The following is a 21,872-nucleotide window of genomic DNA, read 5'->3' on the forward strand; positions in this document are numbered from 1 at the left end:
AGGGGTGGGGCTGGGTTGGGGTGGGGGTCCAGCGGGGACACCCTGACTATGCTAAAAAACCACAGCAAATACAGCAATAAAAACATGTCATTAAAAAAGTTGGTGGAGAATTCCGTGGTGGTCCAGCAGTTAGGACTCAGTGCTTTCACTGCTGGGACCCCAGTTCAAGCCCCGGTCAGAAAACTAAGAACCTGCAAGCTCTCGGTGCAGCAAAAAGAAGAAGAAGTTTGGTCTGTATATTTCACACTACAGAGTACTAACCACTGTAGGGTCACGGCTGGACTATATGTTTCAACTGAACTATATATCAAAGTAAAAATACCTTCAAAGATGTTAAAATTTCCTATGACCATATTAATAAAAACAGGTATATAAATATTTTGAAATTAGTATTTTATGATAGTTGGAAAATGTGGCTTCCTCTAAACTAAGAAATTTCCAACTATCTTAAAATACTAATTGCAAAATCTGCTTTATTGACCATGCCAAAGCCTTTGACGTGTGGATCACAACAAACTGTGGAAAATTCTGAAAGAGATGGGAATACCAGACCACCTGACCTGCCTCTTGAGAAATCTGTATGCAGGTCAGGAAGCAACAGTTAGAACTGGACATGGAACAACAGACTGGTTCCAAATAGGAAAAGGAGTACGTCAAGGCTGTATATTGTCACCCTGCTTATTTAACTTATATGCAGAGTACATCATGAGAAACGCTGGACTGGATGAAGCACAGGCTGGAATCAAGATTGCTGGGGAAAATATGAATAACCTCAGATATGCAGATGACACCACCCTTATGGCAGAAAGTGAAGAGGAACTAAGAGCCTCTTGATGAAAGTGAAAATGGAGAGTGAAAAAGTTGGCTTAAAGCTCAACATTCAGAAAACTAAGATCATGGCATCCAGTCCCATCACTTCATGGCAAAGAGATGGGGAAACAGTGGAAATAGTGGCAGACTTTATTTTGGGGAGGGAGGGGGGCTCCAAAATCACTGCAGATGGTGACTGCAGCCATGCAATTAAAAGACGCTTACTCCTTGGAAGGAAAGTTATGACCAACCTAGACAGCATATTAAAAAGCAGAGACGTTATTTTGCCAAAAAGGTCCATCTAGTCAAGGCTATGGTTTTTCCAGTGGTCATGTATGGATGTGAGAGTTGGACTATAAAGAAAGCTGAGTGCCAAAGAATGGATGCTTTTGAACTGTAGTGTTGGAGAAGACTCTTGAAAGTCCCTTGGGCTCCAAGGAGATCCAACCAGTCCGTCCTAGAGGAAATCAGTCCTGAATATTCATTGGATGGACTGATGTTGAAGCTGAAACTCCAATACTTTGGCCACCTGATGCGGAGAACTGACTCATTTGAAAAGACCCTGATGCTGGGAAAGATTGAAGGTGTGAGGAAAAGGGGATGACAGAGGATGAGATGGTTGGATGGCATCACCGACTCAATGGACATGAATTTGAGTAAACTCCGGGGGTTGGTGATGAACAGGGAGGCCTGGTGTGCTGCAGTCCATGGGGTTCGCAAAGCGTCAGACAAGACTGAACGACTGAACTCAACTGAAATGAAACTAAGAAAAAACAAAACTGCAAAGAGTTTAAGAGAAAATTTTATACTTTTACATTTGTTTGAAAGAATTATCATTAACTTGAGCTGTATTTTATCTGAAGCATAAATATATATTGTATACCATTCCATTTAACATATCTACAGACTTTGACCAACTCCAATTCCCATTATACAACTGTGTTCACAAAAACAGTTCCTTACTGAAAGAAAACATGTATCTTAAAAAAAAAGAAAGAAAAAAAGTAAAATAAAAGGTGCCTGGAACATTTTCTCAGACCATCAAGCAAGGAAATTTTCCCAAACATCTGGGATTACTTTAGCTTAAGTAAGTGGTTAAGTTTTCAGGAAGTTAAGGAAGAGAGTATTTATTCTATAAATTGATAAAGGGATATTGAAACAAAAGTAGGGACTAATTTTATATATTGACTTCAGGACAAAATGAACATCAGTAGAGGTACACTGTAGACTAAAAGAGTTAAAATATTGCAAATCATTTCATTTATGTAAAGGTAGTGCTAAGTCGTGTCTGACTCTTTTGCAATCCCATTGAACTGTAGCCTGCCAGGCTCCTCTGTCGATGGAATTCTCCAGGCAAGAATACTGGAGTGGGTTGCCATTTCCTTCTGCAGGTGAACTTCCCAACCCAGGAAATGAACCCCGGTCTCCCGCATTGCGGGCAGATGCTTTACTGACTAAGCTACGTGGGAACCTTCATTTATGTAAATATATGGTTTAATATCATTCAAACAAAAATCTTTCTAAATTTTCCCTGCAACTTAAAAATAGTTAAAAAAATTAATAAGATTTGAAACTTGCAATGAAAAGAATTTTTCCTTAACAAAGGCAAAGTCTTCCCTGGTGGTCCAGTGGTTGAGACTTCACCTTCCAATGCAGAGGCTATGAATCTGATCCATGGTCAGGAAGCTAAGGTCCACACGTGCCTGCCAAATTGCTTCCGTATGTCTGACTCTTTGCAGCCCTATGACTGCAGTATCTTTAATTAGTTGGGGAATTAAGTATTTCACTTTGTCACACAGTATTAGAAGAATAGAGGTTGAAATTAGAGGTAAATTTTTATCTCACACCTTAGAGAGCTTTCAAAACAGGACCTAAAGAAATAATAAATTACAGGACCTAAAATGATGAATAACCAATCTCATAGATAAAATACTGACTATAGTTTTATAATCTTTGATAGAGTACATCAATACTGTATATGCCACAGACAAAAGACTATTTCATTAAAATGTAATAATGAAGGCAGAAGGAACAGGCCATGCATTAAAATTAGTCTAACTAAAATATTTATTAAAATATTAATTAGAATAGAATATAGTAGGACATAAAAAAGTATCAGTAATCACCTCAGTGTTGACACTATACAGTTAAAAAAACGACCAAGAAATGCTGCTAATATGTATGAAGGGGCAGTCCTTAGAAAAAGTAAAACTTAAAAAAAAAAAAGAAAAAGTAAAACTTTTAACATACGGCTCACAAATCATCAGAAAAACACAAATGAATTTGAGGTGACATTCTATTATTTTCAACTATAACATACATTATTTTGGATCAAATTCCTCTGAAAGAAGTTTTACCTTTCACTTGCCATGACAAACCATAATAAATTAAGCATGTTTACAACTAACAGTTCTTTGTGTAAATTGACATAACTGACATGTGGCATCACACTAGTTTCAGGTGTACAGCGTGATTCATTCACATGTATAGGGAAATGATCACCACAGTGAGTCTAGTTAACATCCATCAACACACATAATCACAATTTTCTTGTGATAAGAACTTTTACGATCTACTGTTCAGTTCAGTTCAATCGCTCAGTCGTGTCCAACTCTTTGCGACCCCATGAATTGCAGCACGCCAGGCCTCCCTGTCCATCACCAACTCCCGGAGTTCACTCAGGCTTGCGTCCATCGAGTCAGTGATGCCATCCAGCCATCTCATCCTCTGTTGTCCCCTTCTCCTCCTGCCCCCAATCCCTCCCAGCATCAGAGTCTTTTCCAATGAGTCAACTCTTGGCATGAGGTGGCCAAAATATTGGAGTTTCAGCTTTAGCATCATTCCTTCCAAAGAAATCCCAGGGCTGATCTCCTTCAGAATGGACTGGTTGGATCTCCTTGCAGTCCAAGGGACTTTTTTTTTTTTTTTTTTTAATTTTTTAACTTTACAATATTGTATTGGTTTTGCCATATATCAAAATGAATCCTGCCACAGGTGTACATGTGTTCCCCATTCTGAACCCTCCTCCCTCCTCCCTCCCCATACCATCCCTCTGGGTCATCCCAGTGCACCAGCCCCAAGCATCCAGTATTGTGCACCGAACCTGGACTGGCGACTCGTTTTATATATGATATTATACATATTTCAATGCCATTCTCCCAAATCATCCCACCCTCTCTCTCTCCCACAGAGTCCAAAAGACTGTTCTATACATCAGTGTCTCTTTTGCTGTCTCGTATACAGGGTTATTGTTACCATCTTTATAAATTCCATATATATGCGTTAGTATACTGTATTGGTGTTTTTCTTTCTGGCTTACTTCACTCTGTATAATAGGCTCCAGTTTCATCCACCTCATTAGAACTGATTCAAATGTATTCTTTTTAATGGCTGAGTAATACTCCATTGTGTATATGTACCACAGCTTTCTCATCCATTCATCTGCTGATGGACATCTAAGTTGCTAGAGTCTTCTCCAGCACCACAGTTCAAAAGCATCAATTCTTCGGTGCTCAGCTTTCTTCACAGTCCAACTCTCACATCCATACATGACCACTGGAAAAACCATAGCATAGCCTTGGTCAACACTGAAATCAGACTGATTATATTCTTTTGCAGCCAAAGATGGAGAAGATCTATACAGTCAGCAAAAACAAGACTGGGAGCTGACTGTGGCTCAGATCATGAACTCCTTATTGCCAAATTGAGACTTAAATTGAAGAAAGTAGGGAAAACTACTAGACCATTAGGGTATGACCTAAATCAAATCCCTTATGATTATACAGTGGAAGTGAGAAATAGATTTAAGGGCCTAGATCTGATAGATAGAGTGCCTGATGAACTATGGACTGAGGATCTACTGTTAGCAACTTTCAAATATAGTATCATTATTAACTATTTGAGAAGGAAATGTCAACCCACTCCAGTATTCTTGCTGGGAGAACGCCACGGACAGTGGAGCCTGACAGACTACAGTCCATGGGGTTGCAGAGTTGGACGTGACTTAGCGACTGAAAAACTATAGTCATCATGCTGTATATTACATCCCCAGGACTTATTAATTTGACAACTGGTAATTCTTTATGCTAGCCTAAACTCTGAAAGATGTTGAAAACCTGAATACTCTGAGATTTACATATGTATATATGTATGGTCTCCTCACCCACTTTTACCTCTTTTACAAAACCCCTCCAATTTGGGGTGTATTTCATATAAGATTTATAGAAATAAGACTTTATGGTATAACTTTCCCCCCTCATATTTCAGTTAGTGAAATCTCGCTGAGGGAGAGATGACTTCAGAGCAGGCTCAAATTGGGAGGGGAGAGGTGGATAATGGTGGTAATATACTTCATTTTCTCAGCAAACAAACTTTCAACATACATGAATATAAAAATACTTTTGTTTCAAACTCAGAAGACATAAATATTTTAGCCCAAATAGGCATTGTTAGATTTCCTGAGATATTTTCCTTCTAAGAATGTGAAAGTTATCTGAAGACAAGTGTTACTTGCTTGATGGGAATTTGCTGTCAGGACTCTGCATTGCAGGGGTAGCATCTGTGCAGAAGTGGGAAGTGGATATTTTAGCCCGAGGGAAAAGATTTTGATTTCATGATGTCATCCCCCTGATGGGGAGTGATTATCACTTCACCTGTAATTGCAGTGACAGTACCTGCAAGGGGAGTGGACACTGTGGAAAGCATTTGTGACTTGTGTGTATTACTGGAAACTATTAATTTCCAACTAAAAATTTCCAGTGGGAGTTACAGAAGTAGCTGGGGAACACCTTAACTAGGAAAAATGAAAGTGGAAAACAATCTCAAGGGCAGCTAAGCAGAGGACACGGAGATCCAAGTAAGGTAATGGAGGTGAACACGTGACTCCAATGGATGTCGAACCATCAGGAGAGTTTTGACACAAAAATCGTTTGATTGTTTCCCAAAGTGCAGGAAGTTTTCTGAAGTTGAAAGCAGAAATAGTGTTAGTAGAGCAAAGGGAGTTTCCAGGTTGGTATAAGTCAATGGGAATACTGTGTTTCAGCAAATATTTATTGTATCTCTTCTGTGGATCAAGGACTTTTTTTTTTTTTTTTGCCATATATCAGTATCCAAAACTTCAAATTCTCCTCATGGAACTTAAACTGTAGTTGCTAGAAACATACAATCAACAGAGCACCTCAGTTACTAGCTTGCATTGTATTTCTATTTATGGAAAACAGAACAGGAGTAGGACAGTGGACTAGGGTGGGTTGAAATAGTAAAGAGTGTCCCCAGCAGAACTCACAGCCAAGATGACATCTGTGGGAAGAGCTGGAGTTTTGAGGGCTCTTACGTATTTGTCGTCTTGCTTTACTGTGTGAGGCAAGACCTCCAGTAGGACCTCCAGCACCATGTGGTATCAGTGCAGAGAGTGGCCGTCTTCTTTTGATTTCTGATCTCAAGGGAATAATTTTACAGTCAAGTTTGAGATAGATTTTCTAAGGAATTAGTTCATATTCTTTATGAGTGAAGATTCCTTTATCTTGGTTTTATAAATATTTTCTCTCCATGTGTACACATTTTCTTTTTAATGTTTTGAGACTAAATTGGGAACATTAAACCCTTGGACCAATGAATACTTTGGTTATGGTTCCTGAATGAACAGTAATTCACATATTCTGAGTACAATGAACAAATCATGAAATTTTATGTTGAAGCAAGTGCATTATATGTTTCACACACAATGTTCAAGTGTTTTCACTCTATCAGTCATAAGGGAAATGAAAATTAAAACCTTAATGACAGATCATTCCAAGTGCAGAGGAAAGCATAAAATAAACACTGATGACACCAAACATTGGCAGAATCCACAGTCGCTGATTTGGGAATGCAGAATGGCAAGGGCACTTGGGGAAGATTATCACTGACAACAATGGATAATACGTGAACAGCAGTACGTGAACCGTGAACTTCCATGTTCAAGCTCGATTAGAAAAGGCAGACGAACCTGAGACCAAATTGCCAACATCCGCTGGGTCATCGAAAATGCAAGAGTGCCATAATAACATCAATTTCTGCTTTATGGACTATGCCAAAGCCTTTGACTGTGTGGATCACAACAAACTTTGAAAAATTCTGAAAGAGATGGGAATACCAGACCACCTGACCTGCCTCCTGAGAAATCTGTATGCAGGTCAGGACGCAACAGTTAGAATGGGACATGGAACAACAGACTGGTTCCAAATCGGGAAAGGAATACGTCAAGGCTGTATATTGTCACCCTGCTTATTTCACTTATATGCAGAGTACATCATGGGAAATGCCAGGCTGGATGAAGCACAAGCTGGAATCAAGATTGCTGGGAGAAATATCAATAACCTCAGATATGCAGATGACAACATCCTTATGGCAGAAAGAGAAGAACTAAAGAGCCTCTCAATGAAAGGGAAAGAGGAGAGTGGAAAAAGTTGGCTTAAAACTCAACATTCAGAAAACTAAGATCATGGCATCTGGTACCATCATTTCATGGCAAATAGATGGGGAAGCAATGGAAACAGTGAGAGACTTTATTTTGGGGGCCTCCAAAATCACTGCAGATGGTGAGTGCAGCCATGAAATTAAAAGATGTTTGCTCCTTGGAAGAAAAGTTATGACCAGCCTAGACAGCATATTCAAAAGCAGAGACATTGCCAACAAAGGCGCATCTAGTCAGGGCTACGCTTTTTCCATAGTCACGTATGGATGTGAGAGTTGGACTATAAAGAAAGCTGAGCGCCGAAGAATGGATGCTTCTGAACTGTGGCATTGGAGAAGACTCTTGAGAGTCCCTTGGACTCCAAGGAGATCCAACCAGTCCATCCTAAAGGAAATCAGTCCTGAATGTTCATTGGAAGGACTGATGCTAAAGCTGAAACTGCAATATTTTGGCCAAATATTGGAGTTGATGTGAAGCTCTTCTGATGTGAAGAGCTGAATCATTGGAAAAGACCCTGATGCTGGGGAAGACTGAAGGCAGGAGGAGAAGGGGACGACAGGATGAGATGGTTAGATGGCATCACCGACTCAATGGATATGAGTTTGAGTAAACTCCCAAGAGTTGATGATGGACAGGGAGGACTGGTGTGCTGCAGTCCACGGGGTTGCAAAGAGTTAGACATGACTGAGTGACTGCACTGTACTGACTGGACAATAAGAAATTGTCCTAAAGGAGCAATGAGAAAAAAAATTAAATATTTAAGAATCCACAAATTCATGTGTCTGTGAATAAATGAATGAAACTTTATGAATGATTAGTAGAGGAAATGGGAGGTCAGTTAGGGTCAGGTAAAATATATAGACTGAGAGTTAGAAAGTACTCAGTTGTTTTTAAAACTAGTGATAGAAAATTGTCATTGATCAGGATATTTATATGTTTTCAAAATATCTCCTAATTAATTATTAAATATAATGGGGAAAGTATTATGTTTAAAGTCTAGAAGCCTGACAAAATTTAAGTGACAAAAATAATCAGTTTTGAAAAATACGAACATCTTTCTCCTATACAAAACTGTGAGAGACATTTTCCCTGCAAAATATCTAGAAACTTATTCAGATAAGTTGAAAACATTAGAGAAATAGAGGGGAAAGTTTCAAACTAGTGGGCCTGTCATGTAAAAAACGACAAGTCCAAGAAACTCAGTTGAAGGCTGAGGAACTGTTTTGTGAAAGGACTTTTATAAAGAAACATGGAAACTAAATGTAATGCATTAATTTCATTTGGTCCTACAGAAAGAAAAATATGAAGAGGAATATTGGAACAAATGATAATGTAATATGTATGTTGTTTAAATAATAGTATTGTGTCAATATTGAAATTCCTGATTTTATTACAGAACTCTGATTATGTATAAGAAGTTCTCTAAGTCTAAAGGAATTATGCACTGAAGTACTCATTGGTATATAGGAAAAATTTAAATTATATGCTAGTTGTTCAGAAGATATATATATGTATATATAAACATATACATATACGATGTGTGTTTGGTGAAAGAAAAAAGAAGTAAATGCAGCAAAAGATAATTATTAAATTTGGAAAAAGTGTTCACAAGTATATATTTTTAAAATTCTTGTGGCTTTCCTGTAAGTTGGAAATTGTGTCAAAATTTTTTAAATGGAAAAATTGTTTCATGTGTTTCACTGCTTAGTAAGAAATGAGATCTTTTATATAATCAACCTAAGTGAATTAAATACTTATGCAATTTCAACCTTTCTTGAAATTTTTAAAACAAACTAGAATTAGAAGGAAACTTCCTTAAACTTCTAAAAAGTATTAAGAACAAAACCCTACCACAGACATCAAAAATAAAGGTCCATTATTAAAATATTTCACCCAAGTTCAGGGATGAAAGAATTATCCCTGTATCACATAGAGGGTTCGCCAGTGGTTCAGCAGTAGGTAAAGAATCTAGCTGCAATGCAGGAGATGCAGATTCCATCCCTGGGTCGGGAATATCCCCTGGAGGAGGGCATGGCAAGCTGCTCCAGTATTCTTGCCTGGAGAATCCCATGGACAGAGAAGCCTGGCAGGCTACAGTCCATAGGGTTGCAGAGTTGGGCATGACTGAAGCGACTGAGTACATGCACATATGTACAGAGAGAGAACGGCAAAGGAAGAAGCTACCCTGTTTTTTCTCATCTTGCTCTGTCACTCATCTGTGTCCAACTCTTTGCGACCCCGTGGACTGCAGCACGCCAGGCCCCCCTGTCCTTCACCATCTCCCGGAGTTTACTCAAACTCATGTCCATTGAGTCGGTGATGCCATCCAACCATCTCATCCTCTGTCACCACCTTCTCCTCCTGCCTTCAATCTTTCCCAGCATCAGGGTCTTTTCCAGTGAGTTGGCTCTTCACATCAGGTGGCCAAAGTATTGGAGCTTCAATTTCAGCATCAGTCATTCCAATGAATATTTCGGGTTGACTTCCATTACTAAAGCATTTTCTAAAATAGCATCATCAGTCTGAGTCCTACTACAAACATCCGTTTCAGTTTTGTGACCCACGCCTATTCTTGTGTTTTACTATGCTCCTGTCCTTTTCTCTTTTGCATACAACCCATCAGCATATAATAATGTACAGCGTAATAACTTGAGTGCCTCACTTATGGTCTGTTTCCCTCAACCAGGATAAAAATTTCAAGGTGGCAAAATCATTGTAATGGTTTGTGTGCTGACCTATCCTCTGCACCCCAGGAATGGGTGTGACCCACATAAGCTATAGAATGAATGTTTCTTGAAGCACTCGGTGTCTCTGTAATATTCCTGTCTGTTAGAACCACTCTCTGTCTTCCCTTCATTTTGACTACCCTAGAGTCTCAGGCATAAAAACAACAATTGTATTTTGAAGACAAGACTAAAACAGGGACTACAAATTTCACACAGCCATGTGTACAACTTCTCCCACTTACGGGACCTTGATGTCCTCCATTTAACTTCCACTGGGATTATTGTTCATTTTGAACAAGTGGTTTCACTCCTCTGTTTCTGCCATTTCTGTTAGATGCCTCTCTCACCTTAATCGCTTTGCTTATGTGCACACTTCACAGATGGTTTTCACAGAGACTCACCATTCCCTTTGCAGACCTTGTCACCGCTATTACAGGTGGCATGATAATCACTTCCCAACAAGGAGATGAGGTCATAGAAACACAAAGCCTTATTTCAGAGTTGAGATGCCCCTTTTCACACCTGCACAGCTGCTGCCCAGGCACCTACTGTGCTGATGGGAAATACCAGTCAGGTAAGTAGCAATGTGTTTCAGGTAAGTGTCAGATTTTGAGACCAGCTTCATTAGAAAATTCAGTCGTCCATATGGAAAAAAAATTCTGTTTCAGGGGGTTGGAATATAAAAGTATACACACACCCGTAATGCATACACACTCAGGACAGATTTTTAAATGTTTTTATTTCATATTGAAGTATAGTTAATTTACAGTGTGTTAGTTTCAAGTGTACGGCAAAGTGATTCGGTTATACATATACATAGACTTTTCACATTCTTCCCCATTTCATTTATTACAGAACACTGAGTTCCCTGTGCTATACAGCAGGCAGGACAGGGTTTTTTCAGGATACCCTCAGCATAGTGCTACCCTCATTCACCTGTGTTGAGACCGCCTGACATCTCTCTTTCTCCTTTGTCTCTGACTCAACACAGTTTTCACTGTCAAGGTTTCATGCTACAGGCAAACGGCCAAAAATAAGATAGAGATGAGCTCCCAGCAGCTGAGCTGACATCTGGTGTCTGTGTTTTGTTTTGGGGTCGGGGGAGAGAGTATGTTGGGTTAAATGCAATCTGTCTTAATATGCCTTTAAAGTTCTGTTCTTGGATGAAAGTTAACTTTTATTTAGAGAAAAGTAAGGTTCATTTCATCTCCAGTGTCAGGGACAATGATTTAAAGAAACATATGGCTAACTATTGTGTTTGACAAGACGTTATAGGGACAGGTTGGGTGTTTTCTGCCCCACACCAGAAGCATTATGTATCTCCAAGATATTTCACTATTAGCAAGAAACGGCTTTAGATATCATAATCTTGGTATTTTAGATGGTTGTTACCATAGACTTTTTTAAAGTTGAAGTATAGTTGATTTACAATGCTAATCACTGCTGTACTGCAAATATATATATTTATTTATTTATTCTTTTCCATTATGATTTATCATAGGATACTGAATATAGTTCTTTTTGCTATACAGTAGGACCTTGTTTATCCATTCAAAAGCTTACATTTGCTAACCATAGACTTGTTCAGTGTCTAGACAGACTCAGTTGGGGAGGGGGGTGGTTGGAACATGTCTTAAAATTATGTACTATTAATACATGCCTTATTTCTTTGAAAATGTGTAGAATTTTGAGTTTTCATTTAAAATATTTGTATATTCTTTTGCCTTATGATGAAAGTCTTATTTGCCAATTATATTAATACACTTTGCATGTGTTTCTAATAATTAATGCCAAATAACTGGCAAAATGTGAGTATGGACAAATGTTTAATATACCTTATAGATACTTTTATTTTCATATATGCCTCTGTGTAACTTCTGATGTTTTTTACAAGTACATATAGAACATCATGTTGATGGACAACCAGGGAAAATTTTTTATTTGAATCTTGATATCTAATTTTGATTAATATTTTTCAACAATTATGTGACATATTTATATGTGTAAAACTACTTCATGAAGCCTAGTTTATCCTTCTATCCTGTGAAATCTTTGCCTCGATTCATATTCCTCTACTTTCTTAAAAAGAAAAAATTGGAAACATACACGTGTTTTATATCTTACATTTTTCTTCTCAGAGTGTATTGTGGCGGAAGATCTGTATCAGTGCGCAGATAACTCCCTCACACATCTCTGCAGCCTCAGAGTTTCCTGTTGTGCGTTTGGCCACTTCCACTCATCAGCAGATGACTTCATGATCGTAGTCTTCATTTCCATTGCCTTTGCACACATGAGCAAAAATTCTAAGTGCCCACTTAACGTGAGATTATATGAGATGCAGGCTTAATATTGAAAATTGAGGGACATGGTGATTATGACACACTTCTTTTCATCCTTTTCACTCTTCATTCCTCTAACTTCAGTAAAACCAGCGCCCTCTAGGCACTGATGTGATGTTTTCTGCCAGCTTGGAAATGGGGACTATATTCCTCATTCAGACAGGAATTGGCCTCATGGGAAACATCTCCCTCTTTTGTCTTTATAACTTCACTTTGCTCACTGGACATAATTTGAGGCCCATAGACCCAATCCTCATGCAACTGGTCATCGCCAATGCCACAGTTCTTTTCTCTAAAGGCATACCACAGACACTGGCAGCTTTCGGATGGAGGTATTTCCTGGATGACACTGGATGTAAACTTGTCTTCTATTTCCACAGAGTAGCCACGGGAGTTTCCTTTAGCACCACCTGCCTCTTCAATGGCTTCCAGGCCCTTAAGCTCAAGCCCAGTATCTGGAGGTGGATGGAACTCCAGATGAGAGCTCTAAGATTCATTGCCTTCTGCTGTTTCCTCTGCTGGATTGGGCATATCTTGATAAATTCTTGTATTCTTATCATAGTAAAGGGTCCACTGAATGAGAAGAACTTCAGTACGAGAAATAATTACGGGTACTGTTCTTGGTATATGACAGAGGGTTCTCTGGGCTCACTATACACAGTCATGTACTTTTTCCTTGATATTCTGAGTTTAGGTTTTATGGTCTGGGCCAGTAGCTCTATAGTTCTTTTCCTGGGCAGACACAAACGGCGAATCCAACGCATTTGCAGCCACCGAGTCTCCCCCAGACCTTCCTGTGAGGGCAGAGCCACACGCACTGTCCTGGTCCTGGTAAGCTCCTTTGTTACATTCTATACAGTCTACATCATTTTGACAATTTGGATGACTCTAGTTGCAAACCCAGGGCAGTGGATGGTGAACACCTCTGTCCTTTTGGCCACATGTTTTCCAGCATTCAGCCCCTTTGTGCTCATTATCAAGGACACGCGTATCTCTCAGTTCTGCTTTGCCTGTATGGCAAGGAAAACACTGTTTGCTAATGTGCTTGTTGTTCTATGAGTCTGTTCTCAGTGGCATTCAAATATTTATCTCAACATTTGTGAATATTTTGGGGACTTCTTAAGTGTTGGGTATTAATTAACCCTAAAAGGAAATATATTATCCGTTTCTAATGGCCAACATTAAGTATTTAAATAATTAAAACTTATTTTTATCAGCTGTTTTCACTCAAATAATTTCAAAATATTCTGACTTTAAATACTAATAGCTTATTTTTTTAAAAGGTCTTTATCTCTGGATAATTGAGTGTGCTCTATTTTTTAAAGTCTTACTCAATCTTTTGTAATTGGAAATCCCAGCAATTTTAATGAAGTCTAGATATAATGTACATACATGTGTAAATATCTACATTCAACTGCCAATAGCATTTATTACATACCAAAATTATGAGTCTTTAATCTTACTTAATTCCAAAATTATCAAATCTATTTTACTGTTGTTTTATAAAGTTAATATACACATGTTCAATGATTTCCTTTGTTTATTTTAAAGTTTGTGAGAAAACTATCATTTATTTTATAGTACTTTTTTAACATTTAAAAGCAATATGCTGTGCTCAGTCACTTCAGTCGTGTCCAACTCTTTGCAACCTATGGACTGTAGCCAGCCAGGCTCCTCTGTCCATGTGATTCTCCAGACAAGAATACTGGAGTGGGTTGCCATGCCCTCCTCCAGGGGATCTTCCCAACCAAGGAATAGAACCAATGTCTCTGGGGTCCCCTGCATTGTAGGCAGTTTCTTTACCCACTGAGCCACCTGGGAAGCCCATTAGCACACTAAGACCCCCTAGACCTTATTCCCATTAGCTCACAGTATCAGAGTGTGGAGAAGCAAACCTACAGATCTGTCTCCCGACTACCTTCATAAGGCATGTAACTGGTCTGTTACCAACTGCACAGGCCTCCTGAACGCATGGTTTTTCCAGCCCTGCAGAGCCCGTTTGATTGCTGATGTAAGCGATATATGCAGTAGGCAAGGGCACCAGTATAAAGACAAACACTCACTGGAGTATCAGAGCAGCATTTCACATGCTCTCCTCAAGCACAGGATATGGAGTAAGTGAAGAACAGAAGCAGGAGAAGTCATGTCCTAGAGCAGGCCTGGCGGGCACTGCCAGTGGGCTGTGCAGTAGTGTCTTTGTGTGTGTGTGTTAGTCACTCAGTTGTGTCCCACTCTTTTGCAACCCCATTGAACTGTAGCCCGCCAGGCTCCTCTGTCCATGGAATTCTCCAGGCAAGAATACTGGAGTGGATTGCCATTTCCTTCTCCAGAGTGTCTTATACAGGAATTGTTAATTTGCATGTCATAGGTCAAATTTATAAACAATGATGTTCAGTTACTTAGTCATGTCTGACTCTTTGCAACCCCATGGACTGCAGCATGCCAAGCCTCCCTGTCCTTCACTATCTCCCAGAGTCTGTCGAAACTCATGTCCATTGAGTCGGTGATGCCATCCAACAATCATCCTCTGTAGCCCCCTTTCCTTTTCCAGTCAGTTATAAACAGTAATCTCTATTAAATGTTAACCTGAAAAAAATGATACCGATTTTTGTTTTTATGTTAACCATTCTTCTATATTTTTTCATTCTTTTATTTTTAATACAACTTTCTTGAACCTTGTATTGATAACTCAGAAGAGAGTCCACCTCTTGTCAATTGGCTTGCAATAGGAATCTTTACTGTCTTAAATTAGGCTAATAGTTTTTTTAAATATAAGCTTTCTCACAAATCCCATTAACATCGACATACTTAATCCTCCTTTGTATCAGTTTATGCAGTTTTCAGAAAGTTTGAAGAATTCACGCATTCTTGACACTTGTGCAATTACTAATATTGTGTCCATAACACATTAAGTTTGGCCCATCATTTCTATTCATTTGGTCCATTCCGTTTCTAATAACATATCCCCATATTTGGTGACCAGGGTAATTGGGAGGGAGAAACAGGGGAAAGACTGGGAATTCCTAGAACACAGGCTTTGTTGGGGTTTCTGCAGGCAAGGCAAGGCAGGGCTGGGTGAAAAGCTTAAGCTTGGCTGGTTTGAATGATTTCCACAGGTTTTAGGGTAAATAGCCCTTTCCCTAGTCATCTAGTTCCTGGCCCTGGGTTGATTTAGGACAGGAGAAACATTCCCTTGTGTGTAAGTGGCAGGTGGCAGAGCCCTGAATCTACACTTGAATGGTGTGCTCCAGGGAGGCTATTTGCAATAGGAACACAACTCTAGCTCTGAGGTTGGCCCTGTGATTAGTCTCTGCCAAACTGACAGATACAGAATCTAAGAAAGTACCCATTAGAGAGTCAGTGAGTCACTCAGTCATGTCTGACTCTTTGTGACCCCATAGACTGTAGCCTAGCAGGCTCCTCTGTCCATGGGATTTTCCAGGCAATAGTACTGGAGTGGGTTGCCATTTCCTTCTCCAGGGGATCTTCCCAACCCAGGGCTCAAACCCTGGTCTCCCTCATTGTAGACAGACGCTTTACCATCTGAGCCACCAGGGAAGTCCAGAGAAGGACCCTAAGTCCAGATAAAAGGAGTTTTTACAGGTCGGCCCATAATTAGGTGTGCTGTTTTTTTATGGCATTAGCCAAGAAAACATCTGTAATTTGGGGGATCAGTGATATTATCTTGGTAGAGTTGTAAAGTACATTAAAATTGTGAGATCTACAATTAGTCTTGTTTTATGTCTCAGGGGAAGTTTGTGGGCCTAGCAGTGGTGTTGTGGGAGGGTGAAAGATGATGATTTAGTAAAGTTCATGTAAAGATTCTTGATATTTGCGTGTAACTAAGGGGAAGAAGGGAGAAGGCAATGGCGACCCACTCCAGTACTCTTGCCTGGAAACTCCCATGGACAGAGGAGCCTGGTAGGCTGCAGTCCATGGGGTCGCAAACAGTCAGACCCAACTGGGCGACTTCACTTTCACTTTTCACTTTCATGCATTGGAGAAGGAACTGGCAACGCACTCCAGTGTTCTTGCCTGGAGAATCCCAGGGACGGGGGAGCCTGGTGGGCTACCGTCCACGGGGTCGCACACAGTCAGACACGACTGAAGTGACTTAGCAGTAGCAGCAGCAAGGGGAAGTGGTCATGGTCAGAGATACAGGGCAAGAAATTGTGGTGTAAATGGAGGGGCTGGCAGGAGAAGGCACTGGGAGCTGAGGATTCCTCTGCCCAAGAAGTAAAGGGGTTGGTTGATCTGAGTCAGGTGCCCCCTGGAGAAATCATTAATCTCCACTAATATTTAGAATGGCACTGGGACTTCCCTGGCTGACTAGTGGTTAGGCCACTGTGCTTCCACTGCAGGGGACCGGTTTCCAATTCTAGACCTAGATCCCACATGACACAACTAAGATTCAGTGCAGTTAAAAGTTCTCTCCAAGATTTTCACAGAGGTAGTCATATAGACAAAACATGTAATAGAACAAAAACTAAGCACTGTGCCAGCGCTCTTTTAACATTTTGACTGTAATCATGTCTCCGCTTTTATGTTGAGAATCCTGAGTTTAAGGCCTCTTCTTTTACTCCATTAACCATAGGCTTTGCTCTTATCTTTAATGTATTTCATCCTTGCCTGCCCACAATACCACTTAGCTAATTTCCGGATATCAGAATGGGCCAACCATCCCTGCAGATGCCGCCAAGATGGAAACATTTCCCAGAATGACGGGTTCAGTAGGTCACAGACCTACTGTTAGGGGATGAGCTAACAACCAGAAGAGTCGCTCCGAGAGCGTGCAACGTGTCGGGGTGGGACTTCCGGCATCTGGCACATAGCGGTTATTACGACTGTTTTTGATACCATTCGCTGGATCGGAGGTTCGAGGTCCCCACTGCACAGTGGTGGGTCTGACATTCAGTGTGGGCGCTGCCGTAGTGTCTCCACCGTGTCCTGCTCAGGGCTACCTCTCATCTCCCGCGTAGCCCTGGCACTGCTCCGCCCACACCTTCCCATGGCCACGCTGAAGGCCCAGGCCCAGGTGAATGTCGGTTCTCCAGACTCTCAACCTTAACCCTACTTAAAAACGAAGGGTCTCCAGCTCTGGCTATAGCAGTGCATGCTCCTATTTCCAGAACAGCGGGGCAGTTATAGACATAGGGTCCCCAGTTCTGACAGGGAATGATGAAATGTGGAAGAGTGTTACAGGCAGACGGACACACATATTCAAAGCCTTGGAGGCACACCCCAGTCAAGACCATTCTGGAAACCTGGGTTCCCTCTCGTGTCCGCAGGAAGCAGTGTGAAAGGATGCACACTTTGGCAGTCCAAGCAGCTGGGTCTTCAGTCGGGGGCTCCTGGGAATCATGGACGTTGGAAGAGAGCAGGGACTCTGAGCCGTGGTTTTCAAAGTATTTGAGATGTTGCTCAGGGCGAGCAGACTGGGTGGGACAAGGCATGATGAAAGTGGAGGGGGGAAAACCCGTGAGGAGGCACAGGAGGACAGTTCTGGCGGTGGACAGTTCTAGAAGTGGCGGTAGCCTGGAGATTAATGCAGGTTCTTGATGGATCTTAATGATCGAAGTAAATAACCACTCAGATTTTTTGCCCAAACATCTAGGAGAATGGAGATGGGGAATTTGGTGGGAGAAACAGGATTCAGGGCAGATTATCAGTTGGATTTTGGATACGGGGATTTTGAGATGCCCCAAAGGGGAGGTGGCACATAAGCAACTGGATTCCAGGTCTGGAGTTTGAGGAGGGACCCTGAGGCCTGGACCAGAATCAAGCCTTGTGCTCAGATCACGAGAGCAGGTTTTACTGTCAGATGAATCCTGAAGAGGGATGTGCTGAAGGGCAGAACTAAATTGAGCGTGTAGTGGGGAGGAGTACTCTGTTTGGTACAAGAAGAATCTGCCAGAGGGGAAAGCGGGAGGAAGTAAAGAGCCATGGCTGGAATGGAAATATTGGTGGAAAATGTAGATGCTCCTTTTTAAAGTCTCAGCAGACTCACATACACTCCCTGTAAACAGGGGAAAGGCCAGCCAGGCTCGTGCAGCAGCCTGGACCCAATCATGAACAGAGGGGTCTCAGCTTTCTCAGGAAATTTCAAATTTATAAATGGATGGACTTAAGGCTACCCAGGCACTTAATAATTGATTGAAATTGGTTCCAAAATCCATAGAGGATACCAGTCTTGCTTTCTGGAACTTTCTGGGATTTTTTTAATATTTTTGATCCATGGTTGCTTGACTCTGCAGATGCAAAACTGGTAGATATGCAAAGGACCAAGCATTTTTATTAAATATCACATTTTCTTAAATGCTTAAAAGGCAGGTAAGAAGCAACCAAATTTTAAAAAACTCATCACTTTATTTACACCAATATCGTTTCCTGAAGTGTTGATCCTGTGGGCAGAATTAGCTCAGCTTTACTACTTTTGCTATTCAAATCCTGAAAGATGATGCTGTGAAAGTGCTGCACTCAATAGGCCAGCAAATTTGGAAAACTCAGCAGTGGCCACAGGACTGGAAAAGGTCAGTTTTCATTCCAATCCCAAAGAAAGGCAATGCCAAAGAATGCTCAAACTACTGCACAATTGCACTCATCTCACACGCTAGTAAAGTAATGCTCAAAATTCTCCAGGCAAGCTTCAGCAATATGTGAACCGTGAACTTCCTGATGTTCAAGCTGGTTTTAGAAAAGGCAGAGGAACCAGAGACCAAATTGCCAACATCCACTGGATCATGGAAAAAGCAAGAGAGTTCCAGAAAAACATCTATTTCTGCTTTATTGACTATGCCAAAGCCTTTGACTGTGTGGAACACAATAAACTGTGGAAAATTCTGAAAGAGATGGGAATACCAGAACACCTGACCTGCCTCTTGAGAAATCTGTATGCAGGTCAGGAAGCAACAATTAGAACTGGACATGGAACAACAGACTGGTTCCAAATAGGAAAGGGAGTACGTCAAGGCTGTATATTGTCATCCTGCTTATTTAATTTATATGCAGAGTACATCATGAGAAACGCTGGACTGGAAGAAACACAAGCTGGAATCAAGATTGCCGGGGGAAATATCAATAACCTCAGATATTCAGATGACCCCACCGTTATGGCAGAAAGTGAAGAGGAACTAAAAAGCCTCTTGATGAAAGTGAAAGTGGAGAGTGAAAAAGTTGGCTTACAGCTCAACATTCAGAAAATGAAGATCATGGCATCTGGTCCCATCACTTCATGGGAAATAGATGGGGAAACAGTGGAAACAGTGTCAGACTTTATCTTTTGGGACTCCAAAATCACTGCAGATGGTGACTACAGCCATGAAATTAAAAGACGCTTACTCCTTGGAAGGAAAGTTATATCCAACCTAGATAGCATATTAAAAAGCAGAGACATTACTTTGCCAAGAAAGGTCTGGCTAGTCAAGGCTATTGTTTTTCCAGTGGTCATGTATGGGTGTGATAAACAGTGAAGAAGGCTGAGCGCCAAAGAATTCATGCTTTTGAAGTGTGGTGTTGGAGAAGACTCTTGAGAGTCCCTTGGACTGCAAGGAGATCCAACCAGTCCATTCTGAAGGAGATCAGCCCTGGGATTTCTTTGGAAGGACTGATGCTAAAGCTGAAACTCCAGTGCTTTGGCCACCTCACGCGAAGAGTTGACTCATTGGAAAAGACTCTGATGCTGGGAGGGATTGGGGGCAGGAGGAGAAGGGGACGACAGAGGATGAGATGGCTGGATGGCATCACTGACTCGATGGATGTGAGTCTGAGTGAACTCTGGGAGTTGGTGATGAACAGGGAGGCCTGGTGTGCTGCGATTCATGGGGTTGCAAAGAGTCGGACACGACTGAGCGACTGAACTGAACCAACTGAACTTACTATTTTTTAAAAACATCCATAAATTTGCTGCTTTAGCCATCTCTAAGTACATTCTTTAAAAGTATAGAGTACATTTATGTTGTTCACAGGATTCACCCATGTTGTGGCAGGTATCAAAATTTCCTTCCTTTTTAAAGTTGAATAATATTCCAGTGTATGTATACAACACCTGTTTATCCATTCAGTGGTTGATGGACATTTGGGTTGTTTTGACCTGTGGCTATGGTGAATAACGCTGCCATGAACATGGCTGTACTAATGTATCTTCATGTCCTTGCTTTAAAATGTTTGGAGTATATGCTTAAAAGTGAAATTGCTGAGTTATATGTTAAATCTATGTTTAATTTTTTAAGATTTTGTCATACCATTTTCCATAGCAGCTCCACCATTTTACATTTCCACCAGCAATACCACAAGGGTTCCAAATCTTCCACAGCCTAGCCAACTTCTACTTAGAAACTTCTAAATATACAATTCAGTTTTGTTAACTAAAGTCATTAAGCTGTGAATTACATCCACAAGTCTTAATCATCTTTCAACTAGAAGTCTGTAACTTCTGATATCCTTCACTCATTTTATCTACCTATCTTCTCTTCTGGCAATCACTAATCTGTTGTCTGCATCTGAGTTTGGTGGTGGTGTTGATTTTTTTATTTTATTTTTTTTACGATTCTTGAACACCATGGTTAGAACTGCTTGGATTCACTCATACAGGGATATTTTTCAGTAAATAGAACACTAAATGATCTTTAGTTGAATGAATCCACAACTGGGAAACTTCAGAAAGGACCTAAGCATCCACAGATTTCAGCATATGCATGGGATCCTGGAGCCAATCCTCTGTGGAAACTGAGGATTGACCACTGGATTTGTCTTTCTCTCTCTGACTTATTTCACTTTAGCACACTGCCCTCAAAATCCAGTCACATTGTTGTAAATGGGAAATTTTCCTTCTATTTTTATGGTTGAATAAAACTGAATAGTATTCCATATATATGACACGATTGTCATCCAGTCATCTATCAATGGACATGTAGGTTGTTTCTAAGTCTTGGAGATTATAAATAATGCAGCAGTAAACATGGGGTACATCTTTTTGAGATGATGATGATTTCAATCCCTTTGGATAAATACACAGTGATGGAACTGCTGATTATATGATAGTACTGTTTTTAGTTTTATAAGGATTCTTCATGCTCCTTTCCACAGGGGCTGCAACAATATACAGTCCCACCACCAGTGCACAAGGGGTCCCGTTTTTCCACATCTTCACCAATATGTATTTCTTGTCTTTTTCATAACAGATATAATAACAGGTGTGAGGTGGTATCTCATTGTGATATTGACTTGCATTTCCACGACCATTATTGATACTGAGCATCTTTTCATGCAGAAGATTCCCATTTTTGTATCTATTCCAAAAAGCTGTGTATTCCAATTTAACAGATAACAGTTTATACAAACCAAAACAAAACAAAAACCCAGCAACAATGTACTCCATCATGCATTTTCAAACACACTCATATATGTATGTTTATATAAAACTGAAACAAATGAGAACAACAATATAATGGAGAGAAAACAATTAGTATTTTTTAAAATTATAAGCTATTTAAACTACCCATGAAGCCATAAAGTGTCACCTGAAAGTGGACTTGAATTAGTTTT

At 40.4% G+C, this 21,872-nt stretch overlaps 1 protein-coding gene across 1 annotated transcript in view; it reads left to right on the top strand.

Annotated features, from left to right (window-relative positions):
* VN1R1 (vomeronasal 1 receptor 1) overlaps positions 1–21,872 on the top strand; it is a 30,572-nt gene continuing 8,700 nt past the window's right edge. The window contains exon 1 of the mRNA XM_059877279.1: positions 1–21,872. This exon is cut by the window's right edge and continues 8,700 nt beyond it. Within this exon, the coding sequence (XP_059733262.1) occupies positions 12,444–13,388 (945 nt within the window). The 5' untranslated portion in view covers positions 1–12,443 and the 3' untranslated portion in view covers positions 13,389–21,872.

This window comes from Bos taurus, chromosome 18 (assembly GCF_002263795.3).
Source record: "Bos taurus isolate L1 Dominette 01449 registration number 42190680 breed Hereford chromosome 18, ARS-UCD2.0, whole genome shotgun sequence".
NCBI classification, from domain to species: Eukaryota; Metazoa; Chordata; class Mammalia; order Artiodactyla; family Bovidae; genus Bos; species Bos taurus.